Here is a 21,248-nt window from a genome sequence, read left to right as displayed (position 1 = left end):
GTAAAAAAAAAAATCCAAAAAACCAGTCGAATTTCAAACTTCAAAACCTTATGCAATTTTTGAAGAAATTTGTAGTTCTAAATCCAAAATTCTTGAATATGGGGGACAAAAACAATATGTAAGTATAATTTTCAACATGCCTTAGTGTTTATTTTGGAATTTGATCGGGTTTCTTTTTTTTTTTTTTTTTTTTTTTTTGCAATTCATACGAAAAATTGTTTCTTCGACTTTGTTAATTTTATTGTCGTTTGATTTTCGATTTTTTTGCAATTCATTTGATATTTTTTATGATTTTGGGTTCATTTGTTTGTGCTCCATTTCATGAAAAGAACATATTTACATACAAAAAAAGAGTGAAAAGAACATATATTCATGTTCTTTGATTATCAATATAATGTGCTTTTATTTGTGCCATAAAACTCATTGCATATTATTAAATGTTCTTTGAATTTTGTCTTTAAATTATGGTGGGTATATATAGATAATGTTCATTACATAATATCATCATGTTTTTTATTAATATTACAGATGTTCTTTAGAATAAAAAAAAAATTAAATATTTTTTTACAAAACAGCTATATGTTCTTTACAAAACAGTTGCATGTTCATTTCAAAACAGCTACATGTTCATTCCGCATTTTTTGTCTGTACCTTAAAATTTTCATATCTAACATATCTTTCATAATCATTTATTTTCCTCAAAATTTGTCAACTATATTTTTAGAACTTTTTGTTTATAAAAACTAATTATAATGATAGTCTAATAATGGTTATTAAAGATTATCGTGCATGGCACGGAAAATACCCTAGTTCCGTATTAAAATAGGGTGTGTATGGGGAAAATTAGAATAATGAAAAACGACGTCGTCATTTGGCGAATTCTTAGGGTTTATGTTTATCACCCTTTTCTCGTCACATCCACTGTTCCACTCTCCTCTCCTTCTCTCTTGCCTCAAACTCTAAGCAATGGACTCACCGCCGGAATCCACCGCACCACCTCCACCGGAATCAGCCGCACCATGTTGGGCGAACATAGTGAAGCAAACCCCAGAACCAACCCCAGCACAACAACCTCAAACACCCACACAACTCTTCGAAACCTGCAAATCAAACAAAGGCATAGCAGTTGCCATTGTTGATGCTAACGCTATCATTCAAGGAGGAGAGAGACTCCCTTCTTTAGCTGACAAATTTGTATCTGTTTCTGAAGTTATCAATGAAATTCGTGACCCCACTTCTCGTCATCGTCTCTCTTTTTTGCCTTTCACTGTTGATACGTTGGAACCTTCTCCTGAATCTCTTAAAAAAGGTCTGTTTCTATCTCTCTTTTTTGTTTTGGATTTAATTTGATGGTTGAATTTGTGGGGTTTGTTCAATTTGGGTTGTTTTGTGTTATTATTGATTGATTGAGTTGAATTTCAATTGGGCGTTTTTTAATTGTGCTGTTGAATTGTTTTGACGTTTGTACTGCGCTTAAGTTATTGTGAAAAAGTTTGTATCTTGCTCATTGGTTGTGATCTAATGAATAATTCTTGACAATAGTAAGACCTTAGGTATAACTGTATTAAAGATTATTGATTTATGGGAGTAAACTAGTAATAGCTGCCAATACATGATGGAGATTGTCTTCGTAATTTTGTGTTTACTGTTATGTATTTTGCTTGTGGTTTATGTACTACAGTATACTTGTGTAAGAGCTTTTTTGGCATTCTTCTGCACGTTCTTGTTATTAGTTTCATGAAATGAGGGATTTGCTACTTGTTAAATCTTTGCTTGCTGTTTATTGGGCAGGATAGGGTAGTCATTTGTTGATGAATCTTTATTTAGCTAAAGTGATTACTTCATATAGTTTTGATAGCTGCCATACCATTCAGTTACATGTTATCAATTAAAGAATTGGAGCTACTGAAAATATTATGGTAATTGTTTTCTCTAGTACGAGGACTTTTTTCCCGAGTATTAAATGTCATGTGTCAGTATTCTATGATTTATGAAGATTGAAGTATTAGGACAACTCAATTATGGAGGCACTTAACAGAAAAATCATTATATTTGTACTGAATGTGTTAGCTTGTGTTTGATACATTGTATTGAGGGTTTGGAGAATTCGTTCTGTTTTACTATAATTAGCATACAAATTGACCTGTGTCTATGGATTATTGACAGTTGTCAGCTTTGCTAGAGCAACTGGTGATCTGCAGACTCTTTCTGATGTTGATCTTAAGCTCATTGCTTTAACTTACACATTGGAGGCTCAAATTCATGGTATTAGTCATCTTAGAGACAGCCCTCCCCCTATCCATGTTTTGAACGTACGGAGATTGCCTGAGAAGGACTTGCCTGGTTGGGGTTCCAATGTTCCTAATCTTGAGGAGTGGGAAGCTTTAGAAGGTGCGACAGACAGTGGTCCAGATCCTAATTCTAAAATTCTTCCGTTGAAGGATATAACGTTAAATATCCCTGTTGAGGACCAAATGAGTTTGAAAGATGGCTCTGTTGGAAATGGTAGTGAAGATCATGATGGTGCTGGCCTGACTGCAAGGAGACACAGAAGATACCCTCCCAAAAAGAGGGAGGTAAAAATTGACGGGAAAAAAATGGTGGCTGATGGGATTGATGCATCTCAAGGACAACATGATGATGGTGATTGGCGCCCTGCTGTCAGTCGAGGCACCCATAGAAGGTTTCTCAGAAGAAAGGCTCGCCGTGATATGTACGAGGCATCTTTAAAAGATGATGAGCATCAAGAAGTCAATAAAAATACTGAAGAGGAAGTTGATAAAGGAACATCTGATGATAAAATGGACACTGATGAGACAAATGGTACTGAGGAAATTTCCTCAATTTTGGAACAGATTAGACTTGAAGAAGATGCTTTGGAAACTCATGAAGAACAGAATGAGCAAATTGATTCTCATTTGGAAGTTCAATCGGTAGATGGTCACTCAGTAAGTGCTCATTCTGGGGGTGAAGGGGATGACAATGAAGGATTAGATCATGTGGAGAATGGAAGTGTTGATACCTCATATGCAGAGGATGATGGCAGTGAACAGAGCTGGATGCTGAGGTCTTTATCTGATTCAAGTGTTGCTTGTATCACTGGAGACTTTGCTATGCAAAATGTTATTCTTCAGATGGGTTTACGTTTGCTAGCCCCTGGAGGAATGCAGATACGTGAGTTGCACAGGTAATATAACTCCTTAATAACATTTCCATGTTCCCACTTAAGGTACTTAATAGTCGCATGATATAGCAACATAATCTGAACTTCTGAAGTTTAGTGAGACTTGATTAAAACATAGTGTACATTGTTCTCTCATCTGGAGGAATGTATGTCAAACACCAACTATCAGCTCTATCACCTGCTAATAATTTTGTCAGTAATGGGTAGGGTGGGCGACCTTTATACTTGAATGAGTTATAATTCCTTGTAGTCTTGTACGTAGTGATTTTATATATGATTGTCAGAAGTTCTGATTTTGGGGTGATTGTCTAGGTGGGTACTAAAATGTCATGCCTGCCAGCATGTCACCGCTGAAGTTGGTAGAATCTTTTGTCCAAAGTGTGGCAATGGTGGTACCTTAAGGAAGGTGGCTGTTACAGTAGGCGAGAATGGTGTTGTGCTACAAGCTCGAAGGCATCGTTACTCCTTGCGTGGCACAAAGGTACAGTTTCTTATATGTTTTGCTCTTATCAGTCTTGGGCTCTAGGCAGTAGTTAATACTTATGCATTTGATCTTGCTAGTGAGTTACTGCTATGAGGCTGTTATTCAATTGATTTTTTAGTATTGACATCTACTCTAAATGTTGCTTTTGTTCAGTAATCCCCTTCCTAGTTTGCCTATTTTGTCATACATTGAGGACTTTATTACCTAGGCTCCTCAACAAATGGCTGATGTATATGCATCCTTTTAAGAGGACAAAATACGTAGCTGTGATGCAATGTTTATCTTCAGATAAATTTGCCCATCCTGTTGGCTAATTATTCATCTTTTGCAGTTTTCACTCCCTTTGCCCCAAGGAGGAAGAGATTCCATGACTAAGAATCCCATATTACGGGAAGATCAGATCCCACAGAAGTTCTTATACCCCAGGACAAAGAAAAAGTCTAAGGTTACTTTCTCCCTTACGCTCTTTGTTTCATGTAATTTAATCTTTAAATTAACACGGTTATTTCAAATGTTATGTAGGATGATGATATATTTGCTGGGGATAGCGTCTTTGGTCATCAGACTCATCACACTGATAAGAAAGCTTATAACAGGCCTCCTGTGAGACAAGCATTAGCAGTGTTCAGTGGTAAAAGAAATCCCAATGACAACCATTTCTCTCGTGCAAAGCATTGAGGCAATTTTGCTTGCAAATTTTGGTAGCTGTTAGATGTTCCTTTTTTAAAAAAAAAAATATTGTGATTCGGTTTCTAAATTATCCTCCATTATTTTGTATCGAACAAAAATTTGAATATTTACTTATATCTTAATCATTCTTGTTAAGAATGATGCGTCGAATATGTTTTAATATGGCTTCACTATTGGAAAGAGTTACTAATTCATGTATCTACATTTTCTGCATCAGTCATTTGAATATATCCTGAATCAATGAAATTACATACAGTATATTTTAGTAGCGACTCTATGTAACTTACCTAACTTGATTGGCAGGGTTACAAGATGAGAGGAAAAAAAATACTTCATACTTTTTCAGTAGTGTAATTTACTAATCTGATCAACAATTAACTTCGTATTAGACGACTAGGTAATATTTACTAATCTGATCAACAATTTACTAGAGGTAATATTTACTAATCTGATCAACAATTTACTAGGTAATATTTACTAATCTGATCAACAATTTACTAGGTAATATTTGTCTTATAGAGTATAAATTGAGGTAAAATAATGGTTAACTTAAAAATTTTAGACAATGATACAAGATTAACGGATATCAATATTATGAAAGTATGATTTGTACCAGAATGAGGTAAATCATGTGGTTCCAACTGTTGAGATTAGTACTCCTAGAAATAAAGCTCAAAAACTAGCAAAGTTGGTACTTGGTAGTAGTTAGCTTAACTTTTCTTCATTTTTTGTTAAAAGGGTATGAAATCCAACCAATGATGTTTTAGAAGAAATATTTCTGTTACACTGACCTACCTTAATTTGATGCAATTAAAAAAGAATTCCCCAACACTTACCTAATATATGCCGTGAAAGATCTTTCGAGGAAATTCATGATTTCCAAAATTATTTTTTAAAAATGAAAAAAAATTAGTTTTAAGAAATATAATAAACAACTCTCTTAGAATAGATATCTTATTCCTTTCTAAATGATAGTACTTCGTAATAATGTAATATGTACCTCATATGTATGTATACAACATTATCGATAATTCAACATATTTGAAGTATTTTGGGCGTTTTTGAAAGATAATCTGAAAATAGTCGAATATTTCTAAACTTCCTACACGTACTTCGTATGTAAATCCAAGTACATTGCCTTTGATGACACAAAATTGTAGCACAACATCGTCATGTCAAGTCTGTGGAGGGCTTTAACTTTTCTTACTAGTTAAAGTAGTTATTACCAACACCAAGATGTACAAATAATACAATGCTTAAGAGTAGAGAGTCCTCTCTTGACCCACAAAAAGAGATGGGATTGTATTGTTAGAGTCTATTCCTTTGAGTAACAAGGAAGCAAAATCATAGCATTGCTTTAAAATAGCTTTAATTAGTAATACTTCCATTGCATTTTCCTCGTTCTCCATTAGTTTCAGGGTCCTACGGACTAGGGATACCAAATTACCAACTCCTAGTTCTCCAACTATATTGGATATTTATGTCTTCAAATTCAGTCTTTGGATGAATGAAGGAAAAAAAATAAATAAATAAAAAAACTTAGCCATTACTCCGTACCACAAGACTAACTAATATTATCATGTACTCGGAATAAAATAAAACGAATTTTTTATAAAAATTATTTTAGTTGTATGTTGAAACTTAGATAAGCTAGATGAACAAAATAGGGGTTCGTAAAGTTATCAAATTGTTTCTAACATTACATGTAATTCTGATTAATTAAAGTGTACCATAAAATCATACTATTATTTTTTAAAAATAAAATAAAATAAGTGGTTATTATATTAATGAAATATTTTAACTGGTATCATCAAAACTATTATTTTTACTCCATTATATCAATCCACTAGCAAACAGTTTTGGAGAGACTGAGATAAAGCAAAGAGATCTTCATTAACTTTAGTAATATCAATCTACTAGCAAGATACTCAGTGTACATTCATGGCATCCATAAAACTTTCCTATATATATTCCTAAGCCAGAAGCTGAAAAAAACTTTACATGATCTTCAGGGATGAAAACCAGATGAGAGATGGGGAGAAGAGTGGGGAAAGAATCGAGAGAGGTATCATCAAAACTATAATTTGCTTTACAGTTAAGTATGTTAGTTTCAACTATGATCATGTAGAAAGTGCCAGTTCTGCCCACGCCAAAGAAGATGATCTGAGCTCAGCTGACATAGAGAGATCAATGCGGCTCTCCAGTAAAGTGCACAAGTCGTGCATCAATGGTCGCTTGACAGGATCAGGATTCAGGCAAAGACTTGCTGCCTCACAAACCGCTTTGAGGTCCTCATATTCAAAATGCTTCAATTGTTTCTCTACGATATAGGGCATAACTTCAGGTACCTCAAGATATTCCCTAGCCTGAAACAAGAAACTAACTATTAATGCAAACTAATTTAAATTTTCTTTCTTTGTTTTTACTAAACAGTCCATAATAACTTCAAAGAACATAAATCCAGATTTCATACCCAATCTACCAAGCTTCCTGTGTCTTTGGAGAAGGGTGGTCTGCCGCTGACTATCTCGAGCAAAAGTACTCCAAATGCATAAACGTTACCCTTTATGTCTAAATGACGTGCCTCAATTGAACGTGGCAGAACACAGATAGCACCATTACTATCTATGGCAGAAGAATTTTTCTCCGATCTTGCAATGATAGTCTTCCAGCTTTCAAAATCAACCAGCTGCAAGAAATGTTTCAGGTTGGATTCAATTGGATCAAGTATCATAATATCAAGCATACAACCAAAATATCATCAACTCGTAATTGATATTGTTATAAGATATCCAACCAAAACGCAAAAGAGTGCTTAAGAAAGAAACAAAAAATAGAAAATCATATCTAACCTTGGGTGAAAAATCTTCAGTAAGATATACAGCACTAGAATTCAGCTCAGATATAGTGAATGGAGGGTTAAGTTCTGTATGAAGATATCTCAATCCACGGGCGATGCCTATTATGATTTTCATACGCCGTGTCCAGGACAGCTGGCAGCCTTCTCCATCAGCAAACATGGCTACAATTTCAATTTCAACACAGCATCAATACTTCTGTTACTTATGAGTAAGACTGACACAATTAACTGAGACAGAGGACAATTCACTTACAATGCAGGTGTTCATACAGAGTTCCATTACACGCATATTCAAAAACAAGCATCCGTGTGAAAGGAGGAGTCTCTCGGCAATAACCCAGCAGCTTAGCAGCATTCTCATGATTTAGTCTTGCTAAATCTGCCACCTAATCACGGTATAGTTTGAAAAAGTAAGAATTAAATTTTCAAAACTATCCCAGGACCAAAACAGAATACTTCAACAGTACCTCTCTCTGGAAATAAAGCTCATGATAGCCAGTCCACTGCTCTTCTTTGATGCAGAAGGATATCACTGCAATCTCAGATCCACCTTTCATAATGCCTTTGTAAATCATACTATCAGAGGAAGATCCAATGATATTGCTAAAATCTTCACAAGCTACTTCAAGGTCTTGCCTGTTGAACTTTTGTATATCTCTCAACAACTCAGAATCTGCTGATGAGATTATTAATGAACAGAAAAATTAGGAGCAAATAATTAATCGCAAATATAACTTTAATGTATGTTATTTAGGAAACCAGAGAGCATAGTTGATAGAGGGAAATTTACCAATATATACTGCCAAGCGTTCTTTGTCACTTCCAGATTTCTTCCAAGGGATGATCATAGATGATTTACTGTTGCACCTTTTGTATGTAGTTATCAGAGCAGTGATCAAGAGAATGCCAACCATGGTACCAGTCACAATTTCTAAAGCTAAAAGCCAAGTAGGTCTCGATCTCCGGTGCTTGGCTTCATCTTCTGAAGACTTGTGTTTTGTGCTGGCATTGGAATTTGAATGAGATTTGGCATTTATAGAAGATCCTGTGATAAGCACAATATAAATCATGGCCCCTCCATACTGAAGCATTTAACAAAATGGAATCATCCATATTCTAATACCAGAGTTAGCCGCCTCAAAAGGAGGCTCTAAAATTGGTGCATATTTGCATTAAGACTTTAGAGTGTTTCCCAAAGAACATCAACTCTTCCACACTGTTAGTTCTAGCAAGCGCATAAACTGATATCATAGACATTCATAGTGTTTATCTTATTTCCTTTTTTTCACTCTTTTCTAACGACTGTGATTGGACTTAGCAAGAGAAACAGGCTTTCAAAGTTCCTATTCTTCCACCTTCCTAGTCTTGCTTGGATAAAGCAAGAGACACAGATCGAGCAGATAATGTTCCAGATTAGCTTCTACTTACCACATTGTGCATCTGAGCGCTGTTTCAAACCCCTGCCCTCAAGACAATTACCCTGAAAGCTTGCACTGCAGAAGATGTAAAACAAAGTTAGCATTTGCATGCAAGAGGCCATTGAGATGTGGGAGCTCTGAATAGCATATCATTTCTAAACCAACCTTGGCAGATGTAGCAAACATTTTGGGATGCTTCCACCAAAGAAGTTATATGAGAAATCAGCAACTTTTAGCTGAGGCAAGCGACAAAGACCTGTAGCATTCCCATTGGTTGCATACCTGAAAATTCCAAACTAAATTAGCAACACAGCTAATGGTTGACAACTTTAAGAATATAAGCACTATCCCAAGAGTCTCTATACTCCCTAATCATCATTGGCACAACTTCTAGAAAGCATTTAAATTAACTGTTATTGACAACTATTGGTGGAAATCATATGCTTTCTGTTTCAAGTCAACTATAACATGGTTTAATTAAAGAAGCGAAGGCACATGATCTGCAAGCTTCTTCCTTCTCAAAACATGACTTCAAAAACCAGAGGGATCTTGTAATGATTGAAGCTACTCATGACTTTACTACCACTGGAAACCTTCTCGATAAACTCAACAGGGCTTCCAAATTCTAGCGAAGAAAAGTATAATTAAGTTCAGACGTTCAGTCCCTGCATTTTTTATTAGCTTCTTAAACCATTTTACAAAAATATAAAATAAATTAGACCTACCACGAGAAAGGACTATGGAATTTATAGGGAAGTTTTCAGCATCACTCAAACTAAATCATCCTACAATAAATTCTAATATTTTCCAATTTCCATAGATACGCTTTGAGGAACGGATTAATTGATATGCTCTTAACGAATATCAACTAATTGAAAATTAAAGACAAAAGCTTCTACAGTCATAGACTCTAGTCCATACATACAAAGACATAACAATTGCAAGTTTTGTTATCACACTAAGCAACTATTGAAAGTAATACATGTCAAGAAAATTCACTACAAAAAGCAACAACTTTTTTCAAAGGATTAGATTTATAGACATTATTTAACAAGCCATACATGGGTTGTGTGAACGACACTTACATTCCGTGCATGTTGGGTTTAAATTCCGGAGTGGCAGCACCAGGCACGGTTCCTTGGAGCTTATTTCTGTCCAAGTGAAGCTCCTGAAGAAACTTCAAATCTCCAAGCTCATGAGGTAGCATTCCAGTCAATCCATTTGACTGTAAATTACTGCATATATCAAAGGTCTAAACTTAGAAACAAAATCAAACAAAAACACAACAAACTACAAGTAATGATACCAAATTTATTCATACATCTTCTTAATGCTACTCAAATTTCCTATCTCATGAGGAATCGGCCCAGATAACTGATTTGCTCCAAGATCCAACACTGTAAGATTCTTCAACAACCCGATTTCTTTAGGTATTATCCCAATCAAATGATTACCATGAAGAGTTCTGAAAATGAAATTAATTCATCAATTCAAACATAAACACAATTCATCAAAAACAAATTCAACAGTAATTATCAAACAAACAAACAACATACAGTTCTTGTAAGTAATTCAGTAGACCCAATTCAGGGGCAATAAATCCCTTCAAAGATGACCCAGAAATATTCCTGAAATACACAAATCATACATTATATTATACCATAATAATTGAAATTCCATAAGATTATAAATTTAATTAAAATTAACTTACAGCTTAACAACATGATCTTTGGCAACTGAACAAGTAACACCAGACCATTGACAAGGGGTTACATCTAACCCATTCCAATCAGCCAATACCAGATATGGGTCTTCATATATGGCTTCTTTAAAAGCAGTAAGTGCCCAAACTAAAATCCAACAAAAAATAAATAAATAAATTAAGCACATTTCTAAATCAGGATAAAATTAACACCCCAAATATAGGAAGCAAAATCAAGAAATACCCAGAACAATAAAAATTCCCAGAAAAATTCGACTAAATCTTGGCAAAAATGATGATTAAAATCGAAGATCTAAGAGAGTAAAAAAGGATTACCTTCAACAGATACAAATGAGTCGCAAGTTACACTTAAAGCTCCAAAAATGGTGAATTGAAGCAGAACCCAAGTTAATGCACCCATTTTTTTTACTAACCCACTTAATTCGGGGAGCAAATTTTTACAAGAAACACGCCAATAAAAGAACTCATTCAAATAGTAAGAAGAACAGGGAAAAAAAAAAAAATTGTGGAGCAAAAACAATGAAACGACAGGAATTTCACTAACTTGGAGAAGTGGGAATTTCGAGGAGAAATTAACAAAAATAAAATTTGACACAAAGTTCAATGAATTATTAGTCACTGAAATTAGAGTAACGGTAAGTATATGAATGAGTAATAATAAAATCCAGAAGAAAAAAAATGGAAGAAAATGGAAGAAGTGGGCAGTTAAAAAAGTGATGAAAAATGGCTTAGATTCAAAGTGAGGCTTTGGTTGCTGCTAGGTGAGAGAGAGAGAGAATATAGGGTGTTGTTAGGAGAGAGAAAATAAGGACAAAAAAATTGAATTAATTGGATAAATTAATTAAAGAAATTATTATTAAAAAGAAAAAAAAAATTTAAAAAGGAAAAAGAAAGATGAAGGTGGCAAAAAGATTTTACAGAATGTTTTTGAATGATAGGTTGATGAGATGTTTTAATTCCGCGTTTTTGGTTTCCTTTTTTTTTTTGCGCTCTTTTTTGAAAAACAAAAAATCGATTGTTGATGAAAATCAAGTGGAGATAGTTTCTAATAAGACGGTTTGACTAAAACTAATAATTTTTCTTTACTTGTTTTACTAATGTACCATTCTTTTTTTTCCTTTACTTTTATATATACAAGCTAAGAGGTACACGCTACGCATGTACACTATAATTATCTTTTTGTTGTATACGCGTAGCGTGTGCCTCTTAGCTTGTGTAGTATAAAGTGAGAATTGAAAATTATTTATACATACCATTTCACGAAGAACCATTTTCGCCCATATTTTCCTTTATCATTTATGATAGGTTGAATATCATACAATTTGATTATTTAGGCATTTGAAACGGGGTTCAAATAATGGAAAGGAGAAGATGAATTTGATATTTTGCAATAAAAAATAAAAAATTTGTACTGGTTTACATAAAATAAAAACATGATCCTAATTATAATCACAAAAACTAATATCATGCAATCACGTTGTTTTTTTTAATCATCAAACAAACTATAGAATCTGTGAATCAATGGCAGATAATTTTATTTTTTACATACACTAAAAGTAAAAAAAATATTTACCTTTTTGAAGATAATGTCACTCCATCCAAAAGTAAACGAATGTTCATATGATTTTGTATTCTTTGTTGAGTCCGATGTCAACCAATCAAACAATCAACAATTCCTGCAAATTCAACTAATAATTATATCATATATACGAAACAATGAAAATAATCAAATTAATCCGAAATAGATGAATACTTGAAATAAAAGATGGTTTCTAAATAAAAGATAGTGGGCGTGTTCGGCGTTAGCTTTTGAGTAGCTTTTAGTGATTTGACCAAGTCAAACCACTACTTAACAAAAAATGTGAGTGTTTGGCAAAGTAGTGATTATGGTAGCTTTTAGTGGTGGAGGTAGCTTTTGTAAAAAGTTAAAAAGATTAGCTTTTGAAATTAGAGGTAGTTTTTCAGGTATTTGTTGAAAATTTAATCTATAGTTTTAAAAATAAAATATTGATTTTTATATGTAACAGCTAGTCAACCACTACTTTACCGAACACTCATATCTAAATTATTTATCCTCACAGCTAACAGCTTGTTGACAGCTAACAGCTACCTACCCAGTTACAGCTACCTTCACAGCTATATTTTGCCGAACACGCCCAGTTTCTTAAAATATGACAATCGACTTTAATGGTTTATTATTAGACGAAATAATAAATTTTTGGGGTTAATCAAATTTTTTGTGAAAGGTTAATGAGGCAAGTATAATTAAAGAGCAATTATGGTGTTACAGATTTTGAGTATTGGAGATTTGTTCAGAGGAAAAAAAAAATTGTCAAATGCTTAGTAGTTAGTGAAATATGACATAGTACATTATATTTTTTTTATTACTCGTATTAGGATAAACATGCATATATATTAGCAGTTAACAGTTAGCAATGATATGCTTAATGCTTTTTTTTTCTCGTCAATTTTGTTCATCCATTACAGTTAAGTGATTAACTCCATGTTTCACGTAAAAGAGCAGTTATGCCGTATGCCTTTTTTTTTACAAAAGCAGTTGTGCATTTTTGAGGTAATTTTAAAGATTGAGAAGGGCATTTTGGGAAAAGCCAAATTTATCACCCAAAACGCCCTTTCTCTTTATATTATATATATATATATATATATATATATATATATATATATATATATATATTTATATTGTTTCTTACCTTTGTTTTACTCTAACAATGATTTCATTTTTAGTAACTACTTTTGATGTTTAAATAATATAAGTTTCAAGGTTTATTCGAGGTAGTTATAGCTGATCTACCTCTAATCAGAGTCAATCCGGTCCAATGAGGTAATACAGTAATAAATTTATTGTGATGTAAGTTTTGCAAGAACGCACCCTTAATAGAGTTACTTTCTTTGTTCTTTGCTAAAATTATAATGTTGGTATTTGTGTGGTATAGAGTGGAGATAGATATATAAAGAGTAAAAAAAAAAAAAAAAAAGATATATTCATGTGATATACATATAAAGAGAATTGTTATTAATTAAATTACGAAAAAATGTAATCATATCCCCTAAGGCACTAGGACTATATATATATAACATTCAAGAGTGATTTTATGCATTCTTGAATATACTTTTTTTTTTTTTTTTTAACGGCCTCTTCTTTTTTACTTGCAGCACTTTCTTTGGTGAAAATATTTTACATTACTTTTTTACATAGATTATACCTATTTGCACTATGTGTTCACTCCTGTACAACTAACACTTTTTTTTTCCTTTTGACAATTAATTAAAGATTTTATTAATCATCAAGGAACTCACACTTCTTCTTTTTTTTTTCTTTTTTTTTTTGGCAAGACTCACAATTTTTTAATAAATATTGTTTTTTTCACTCACATCCAGTTTTAAAAACTTCACCTATTATCACTTTCAATATTTTAATTAATTCAGCTCAATCACATAAAATTTCACACGGATCAAAGTATTGCATTTAAAAAATGGGCTACAAATACTTACTAGCCCTTATTAGAACTTATTTTAGTTATAAATTGGACTTGAGTAGCTTTGATTAACCCTTATCACAACTTATTTGAACTTATTCCTAAACTTATCTTATCTGAACTTATTAATTAGCCTTTATCTGAACTTATTTTTCTTTAAAAAAAAAAAAAGTGGAAGTAAGGTGAACACAACAGGGCCTAAGATCGTGCTCTCTTCACCTAATAGTTTTAATTAAGGTCTAAAATATGTTCATATATGTTTTGATTATTTTCAATCAGGTCGATCTACTAAGTTTAATTAGGTTTAAAACATTTCAATAAGTTCAATTAGGTCTTATAAGTTCTAATAAGTTCAAACAAGCGAATCAAGTCTAATCTAATTATATTAAACTAGTTATGTTCCCCGTACGATGCCCGGGTTGTTTATTGAAGATAAATTTTTAATCTATATGTCAAATTTTCAAATATATCATTGATACAAAATTAGTTAGGAATTGATGTGCTTTTATGACGATTAGCTATATTTTATCGAATATTTTTTAACAAAATTATAATTCAATTTGTACCTCTGAAATATTGGTATTTTATTGAAAATAAACTCTAAAATAACAATTTTATCCTAAAATTATACCCAAATAAAATTTTAAATTAACTTTTTAATCGTTTCGCCAAATGTCGATGCCTCGTGACCTGGCTAAAATTTTAGCTTTATATATTAGTTGTATGATACTACTCCTTTTGTCCCTTAATTAGATTCCTACTTCTTTCTATTATGTGAGGAATAAATGCTATAAATAAGATTCTAATAAAGGGACGAAGGGAGTACTTTTTTAATAATAAGATAATAAATATTACGATAATATTTATTATTACTTTTATCACTTTATGGATATTAATAATTTATTGTTAATTATTATCGCAAATTTTACAATGATTTTCTTAAAAAGAATTAATATAGGATTTAAAAAAAAAACAATTAATATAACGTTTTAATCTTAGCCATCCATTTTCAACATTGAATCTCAATCATTCGTAATCCCTATTTTTTAAAATATTCAATTGATTTCATTGTAATTTTTTATCACGAAAATTTGCAAATCCTGCAAATTGCCAACCAATTCAAATTTTTTTAATCGACTTTTATGTCGAAAAAATTTCATCGAGGTTTTAGAGGTCATTCAAGTTCTTAAGGTCCAAATTGAGCTCAGGATTGAAGAAAAAAACAAAAACTAATGTCTCGTTTTCACGTCAAAAATAGTTGCAAATTTTTTATATGCAAAACGAGGCACTTATATTAGTCTTTTGTTAATTCCTAGCTCAATTTGGTTTCTTGAGATCTAAAATGACCTCAAAAACCTCTACGAAACACTTTACATCACACATATCGAGGAAAAAAATTAATTTGGGTGGCAATTAACAAGTTATTAGTACTTTTAGGTTGTAATTTGCATAATTTTTTACATGGCTGCAATTTGCAAAGTACAAATTTTAAATGGCTGCAATTGGCAAAAAAAAAAAATTATTATGAAACAAATGTTTTTACACACCAACAAAAAATATACTGTTAACTGTCAATTTATACTTCGGGCCTGTTCTCATTGATTGAACTGAGTTGAACTGAACTGAACTGAAAATAATATGATGAGAACATGGCTTTCTTCGTTTGGTATCTCTATAGTTTTCTTTTTTTGCTTTTTTTTCTTTTTTAAAATAATGTGATATGTCATTTAATAAAACAAAAATTGGTCAAACTTATTGAAATCAAGACAATGATAAAAACTAGCAATAGAAAGTGGAAACAACTTATTCTAGTTTTCTATTTTTGGCTTTTTATCTTATTTATTTATAAAAAAATTTAAAACAAAAAACAATCTCAAACAAGCCATTAATTATGATAGGGATTACCAAGTATGGTTTAGATTACTCGTGTACAACCTTGTAAATTTTAAATCATTTCTTAATTACCAAATACGAGCTTTAATTTTTGTAAATTAAGTGTTCGTATAGCTTTTCTATATACACAATATACATACTATTATGCAAAATATTACACATTATGTCATTTTTTGATAATTACTAAATTTTAATTACCTAAGGGTTCGTTTGGCATTGATGTGGTTTTTTGTTTTTTGGTTTTTTGTTTTCTAAAAGTATATGATACGACTCCCGTAATGAATCAAAAATTATAGTACTTATAAACTTATTAAAATTATGATAATTTTGAAAACTGAAAACAGAAAAGTGGAAACACATTTTTCTTATTTTCTGTTTTTGGTTTTTGGTTTTCAAAAAAACAGGAAACTAAAAACCAAAACTGATGTCAAACAAGCCCTAAATTATATGTTTAATTACCGTGTTCTGCTTGCTTAAGGGTTTTCGATGGGGATATTTTTGGGGATCATGCAGTGTCCTATGCTAGGATGATGGGTATTAAACATCGACATAATATTGTTCGCAATATCCTTGTTGATATTTGTTTTCAGTCTAAAAATTCTGCAAGAAAAGAGGTTAACGTTGGGTTGACTGGAGGGAACAATGGGGCACTACGACCTGCAGATGTGCTACTTTATTCTTGGGACATAGGCTTTGATGTGTGTGTTGATTTGACGGGGTCTTCACCTTTAACACAATCTGGGTTGTCTGACTTCGTTCCAAGTCGTATTGTGTCGGTTGCTTCTCAGCGGAAGCGGAACAAGTATAGGGCGCGTTGCAGGGCTATTGGCTATGGTTTTCGTCCTTTTTTCATTGGGGGAATTAGATAAGGATGATGTTGCATTGCTGAAGCATGTTATTCTCTAAGACTTTGTATTTTGGTGCGCAAGCAGCTGGTCACATCTTCAGTATGATCGGGTTCGCTATACCTAGAGGGGTGGGGGCCAAGATTGTATCTCGACTCCCCACTAATTTCTTGTAATTTATTTAACTTTGAAGGTTTTTGCTTTATTCTTGGGATAGAGGCCTTGATGTGTGTGTTGACTTGACGGGGTCTTTTCCTTTGACACAATCAGGGTTGTCCACTACTAAAATTCGGCTAAATTGCGACCGTTTTTCTACGATTGTCTGAAAAATGGTCGCAAAATATGAAATTTGCGGCTGTTTTTTATGCGGTCGCAATATTACGACTGATTCGACAACGGTCGCAAATTTGCGACCGTTTTCAGCCTTTTAGACGGTTGCTAGGATGTTTTAACAATTAAAAATATTTCTAAATTAAAATAAATCGTTTGCGACCGTCAAAGACGGTCGTAAATGTCGTAATCTGCGACCATCCAAGAGACGGTCATAAATGTCATAATCTGCGACCGTCCAAGAGACGGTCCTAAATGTCATAATCTGCGACCGTCCAAGAGACGGTCCTAAATGTCATAATCTGCGACCGTCCAAGACTGTCGTAAATGTCATAATCTGCGACCGTCCAAAAAGGTCGCAAAAAGCTTCTTTTTTTTATAAAAAAAAATCGGGTATAAATACTCACCCATCTCACCTCAACCCTAATATTGTTGAACCGCCGCTCCATCTCTCCTCTTTCCTTTCTCTCTCTTCCTTTTCCTTTCTTTCTCTTCTCCCGCTTCTCCTCCTCCCTGTTCTACTCTCTATCTTCTTTTTTTCTTTCTTTTCTCTTACCTCTTTTCCTTCTCTTTCTCTGAATTTCCGCCTATTCTCCCTCTCGTACTCTTACCTCTTTTCCTTCTCGTTCTCTTTCCTCTTCTGATCTACTTTTTGAAAGTTTTCTGTCAACTTCGTTGGTGTTGGTGGTCCTAATTCTCTTGGTTCAATGCTTAGGTGGTGGTGGTAAGCAAGTTAATTAATGGTTTTTAAGGTCAAATTCGACCATGAAAACTCTAGATCTAGACTTTCATGGTCGAATTTGGCCTTACTAAACCAAATTCGAAGTCAATTCAAGGCTTGAGGTATGTTTTCGTGTTTTTAATTACTTTGTTCTAATTTTGTTTGATTTTTAGTTGATTTTTTATTCGAGTTTTCCATGTTCAAATGTTGATTTTTTTAATTGATTTTTGTTGAGTATGGGTTTGAAACCGATTTTGATTTTTTGTTAATTTTGGGATTAATTTGATTGAGTTTTTGTTCGAATTTCGTTTATTTTGGGTTTGATTTTGAGTTTTCGTTGGTTTTGTTCGATTTTTTAAGGATGAGTTAAGGTGTTTTTGTTGATTTTGTCTTCGAATTTCCTGGTTTATATTCTTTAAGGGTTTTCGTTGATTTTGTATTCCTTGGTTTTGTTCTTATTTTTAGGGTGGATTAAATTTTGCTGATATTATTCGATTTTTAATTTTTTAATCTGGGTTATTGTGGGTTGACGACGGCGGTGGTTAAGGGTTTTCAGGGTGGTCGGCGGTGGAGAAGTTTTAAGTACGAGTGGGCGGTGGGTAGGTGTTTGGTGGAAAATGGTAGTAGGGTTGGGTAGGCAGTAGGATGCATTCGTTTTGATTTTTTTTTTATTTCTTCAAAAATTTTAGCGACCGCTTTTGGCCGTCGCAATTTATTAAAATTGCAACCGGTACTAAAACAGTCGCAATTGCTACTATTTGCGACCGTTTTACAACCGGTCGTTGAAAATATAGAAAACAGTCGCAAAAAAAATTGCGACCGTCATCCAGTCGTAATTATGATTTTTTGCGACTGGGTGAATAACGACCGCTCGTTGCGACTGGTGGCGGTCGCAATTATTATCAAGCTACTGTTTTTGATATTTTTTGCGACGGTCGCAGAAACCTTCATTTTAAGTAGTGGTCTGACTTTATTCTTGATCGTGTTGCATTGATTGCTGCTCAATAGAAACGAGACAAGTATGGGGCGCGTTGCAGGGCAATTTGGTTATGGTTTTCTTCCCTTCTCTGATCCTTTTCTTCTTTGGGGGAATTAGAAAAGGAAGTTTTTGTAGGTTTAGGTGTTTGCAAGGACTCAGGACATAGGTGCTCATGCAGCTGCTCACATCTTCAGCAAGATTGATTTTGCTATAAGTAAAGGAGTGGGAGACCCAGATTGTATCTCGGCTCCCCACTAATTTTTTGTAAATTGATTGAATTTGTAGGTTTTTGTTAATAATAATAATAATAATATAGCTTCATCCTTTAGCTATCCTTGTACAAAAGTATTATACTTGTATATAATTGATAAGTATAATTTCAATTCTGATAAGATCAAGAAAAATAGTTTTACATCTATATTTAATTAATTTAGATAATAAGATAAGTTTAAATAAGTAAAGATTAGGTGAATAGAAGACAACCTAATTTATAATTTTAAAAAAAGTTTTAAGTTATATCTTGAGCATTGCAATAGGAAGTTGATTTATTTATGTGATAGAAAGTTGATTGACAAATGGGAGGCTAAAAGAGACTCCTTTGATTGACAAAACAGTTGCTAATCATTATTACAAAATAGCTAGAAAGGGGAGTACCTTAAAATCTTTAGTAGCATGATTAACTAACACAATTAGCTTGCCATTAAAAATGTTTTAAGTTATTATTGTACTTCTTATAAACTTATATATTTTGCTTCTATTGTTGAAAGTTTATAGAAGGATACAAATTTTAAGACACGTCTAGTTGTATAGACATTTAGTAGTTACTCTTGGTTCTTAGAACACAAAATGTATGAAGTTTTAAATAATTGAATTATTGCTAGATTTTTATAATTATTTTGTTTGATAAGAAATTATCGAGAAGAGTTTATTTGTATAAAATAGAATAAATATATACAAACTCAAATTATAGAAAAAGAAAAAGTCTAAAAAAAATCAAAGATAATAATGGAAATATATGGATGATGGTGGTAAGTGGGTTCCACAAAATTTGATGAAACTGACCCGAATTTCGTGGCAGTAATTTTGTGCCGCATTCTCGGTGCAATTCAACTATGAGTACGCCCACCCGCTCGAGTTAGTTGCAGTTGGGACCTCAATTAGTCCGTGCAAGAATTGATCTTTACTTACACTTCAAAAACCTAATTAATTATTGGAAAAACATACTTTAATAATCTCAACTATTGTCGATTTACCAACAATAATTTCAACTAAGGTCTGTTTACTTTTACTTAATTTCAGTTCATTTCAGTTCAACTCCTAATTTTCCCTCTATCATAAAATATTCATTTCAACTCAGTTCAGTTTAGCTCCAATCAGTTCAATTTAGTTCAGTTCAGCTTCAATCAGTTTAGTTCAGTTCAGCTCCAATTAGTTCAGTTCAGTAAATATGAACAGACCCTAACATTTACTATGTATTTTTTTTTAATAATACTAAGCATGCATCCAGTTTTCCTAGAGCAAAGCCAAAAACCAATTACCTACTGAAAGAGTATTTTTTTTATAAATTCCATATGACTGGCTTAATATTAGAAAAAATAAAAATTTAAAAATGAAAAAAATAACAAAAAATATCCCAGAATCGCAACCACCCCCCAGGCCAATCCCCAAAACCACCGGCCACCTCAAAACCACCAGTTGACACCCCTCCCAACCCCCAAAACCACCAATCGGCCTCCCAACCCTCAAAACCCCCAGCCACTAACACAATAAAAGCTCCTCCCGCAGACTCGCATCGCCAACAACGACCCTCACAATCCCTAAAACGACCAACCACAATCCACCCCACACGGGTAATTGCTCGCCGCGTGTTCGATGGACTCGCCCCAACAACAGCTACAACTACAGCATCGCCAGCGACGTCCACACAGTGGCCACCAACATTTCAACCACCACGAAACATCAATTCGACCTCCAACAACCGTCGCAAGGGAGGTTGGGGTGTTTTGCTTGCGGATCTAGACAGAAAAGGAGATAAGGAAGGAGGTTGGGTGGTTTTGCGATTGGATCTACACGGAAAAAGGAGAGAGGTTATGGTGGTTTCGTGAGCGTGATGGTGGTTTCACGAATGGCTAGGATTAGTTTAAGGCAATTTTGGAGGGGGGAGGCAGGGGGCAGTTTTGGGGGTGGGGCTGTGGAAGGTGGTTGATTTCGGTGGAGTGAAGGGCAAAGGGGAGGTTTTCGACGAGGTGGCGTGATGGAATCTGATTAGGTTAGCGGGGCGAGGATGGTTGGTAGGAAGGGAGTTTTTTATTTTAAAAAAAATAAATAAAAATTTAACCACGTGTTGTCACGTGTCAGAGCAACCTGTTATATTAGGTTGATGATCGGCTGGGTCTACTCTAGAAAAACTGAGTGCATAGTTAGGATTATTAAAAAAATAAACTTAGTTGAGATTATTGAAGGTAAACCGACAATAATTGGGATTATTAAAGTGTATTTTCCGACCCTTTATTATTTTGTACTGTAATTACACTATAGACAATAAAATTAACCATTAGCGATGAAGATTAGATTATACAGTAGGGTACAACTTTGGTAGTGGTTCTAGTCAAATATAATCCTAT

General features: G+C 33.4%; 2 protein-coding genes across 3 annotated transcripts; one reads left to right on the top strand and one right to left on the bottom strand.

Moving 5' to 3' along the window:
* The first annotated feature begins 866 nt into the window (after nt 1-866).
* On the top strand, nt 867-4,493 carry LOC110702474 (RNA-binding protein NOB1-like). Its single transcript, XM_021880184.1, has 5 exons — nt 867-1,309; nt 2,167-3,187; nt 3,497-3,665; nt 4,000-4,113; nt 4,191-4,493. The coding sequence occupies exons 1-5, from the start codon at nt 967-969 to the stop codon at nt 4,344-4,346; spliced, it is 1,803 nt and encodes a 600-aa protein (XP_021735876.1). The 5' UTR covers nt 867-966; the 3' UTR covers nt 4,347-4,493.
* Nucleotides 4,494-6,224: 1,731 nt separating this feature from the next.
* Nucleotides 6,225-11,195, bottom strand: LOC110702472 (probable LRR receptor-like serine/threonine-protein kinase At1g63430). 2 transcript variants are annotated; one of them, XM_021880182.1, is made up of 13 exons: nt 10,675-11,195; nt 10,348-10,486; nt 10,193-10,264; nt 9,958-10,101; nt 9,722-9,871; nt 8,802-8,918; nt 8,647-8,711; nt 8,009-8,263; nt 7,686-7,894; nt 7,472-7,604; nt 7,211-7,380; nt 6,832-7,047; nt 6,225-6,724 (listed from the first exon to the last, which is right to left on the bottom strand). In XM_021880182.1, the coding sequence occupies exons 1-13, from the start codon at nt 10,757-10,759 to the stop codon at nt 6,479-6,481; spliced, it is 2,001 nt and encodes a 666-aa protein (XP_021735874.1). In that variant the 5' UTR covers nt 10,760-11,195; the 3' UTR covers nt 6,225-6,478. The 2 variants fall into 2 exon arrangements, with proteins under 2 accessions (XP_021735874.1, XP_021735875.1); XM_021880183.1 differs by having other exon boundaries at nt 7,686-7,891; nt 10,675-11,194.
* Between the last annotated feature and the right edge of the window lie 10,053 nt (nt 11,196-21,248).

Source organism: Chenopodium quinoa, unplaced genomic scaffold (genome assembly GCF_001683475.1).
Source record: "Chenopodium quinoa cultivar QQ74 unplaced genomic scaffold, ASM168347v1, whole genome shotgun sequence".
In the NCBI taxonomy this organism is placed as follows: Eukaryota; Viridiplantae; Streptophyta; class Magnoliopsida; order Caryophyllales; family Amaranthaceae; genus Chenopodium; species Chenopodium quinoa.
Note: the sequence above shows the minus strand (reverse complement) of the source record. Positions and strands in the feature narration are given on the sequence as shown.

What these genes read in the sequence shown, in the direction of transcription:
- LOC110702474 (XM_021880184.1), top strand. Translation starts at nt 967, where the DNA reads ATGGACTCACCGCCGGAATCCACCGCACCACCTCCACCGGAATCAGCC. An exon ending in CAGATACGTGAGTTGCACAG is followed by an intron (nt 3,188 to 3,496) that starts GTAATATAACTC and finishes GTGATTGTCTAG; the next exon opens with GTGGGTACTAAAATGTCATG. An exon ending in GGACAAAGAAAAAGTCTAAG is followed by an intron (nt 4,114 to 4,190) that starts GTTACTTTCTCC and finishes AATGTTATGTAG; the next exon opens with GATGATGATATATTTGCTGG.
- LOC110702472 (XM_021880182.1), bottom strand. Translation starts at nt 10,759, where the DNA reads ATGGGTGCATTAACTTGGGTTCTGCTTCAATTCACCATTTTTGGAGCT. An exon ending in TTGAGTAGCATTAAGAAGAT is followed by an intron (nt 9,872 to 9,957) that starts GTATGAATAAAT and finishes TGATATATGCAG; the next exon opens with TAATTTACAGTCAAATGGAT. An exon ending in AAACCCAACATGCACGGAAT is followed by an intron (nt 8,919 to 9,721) that starts GTAAGTGTCGTT and finishes TGGAATTTTCAG; the next exon opens with GTATGCAACCAATGGGAATG.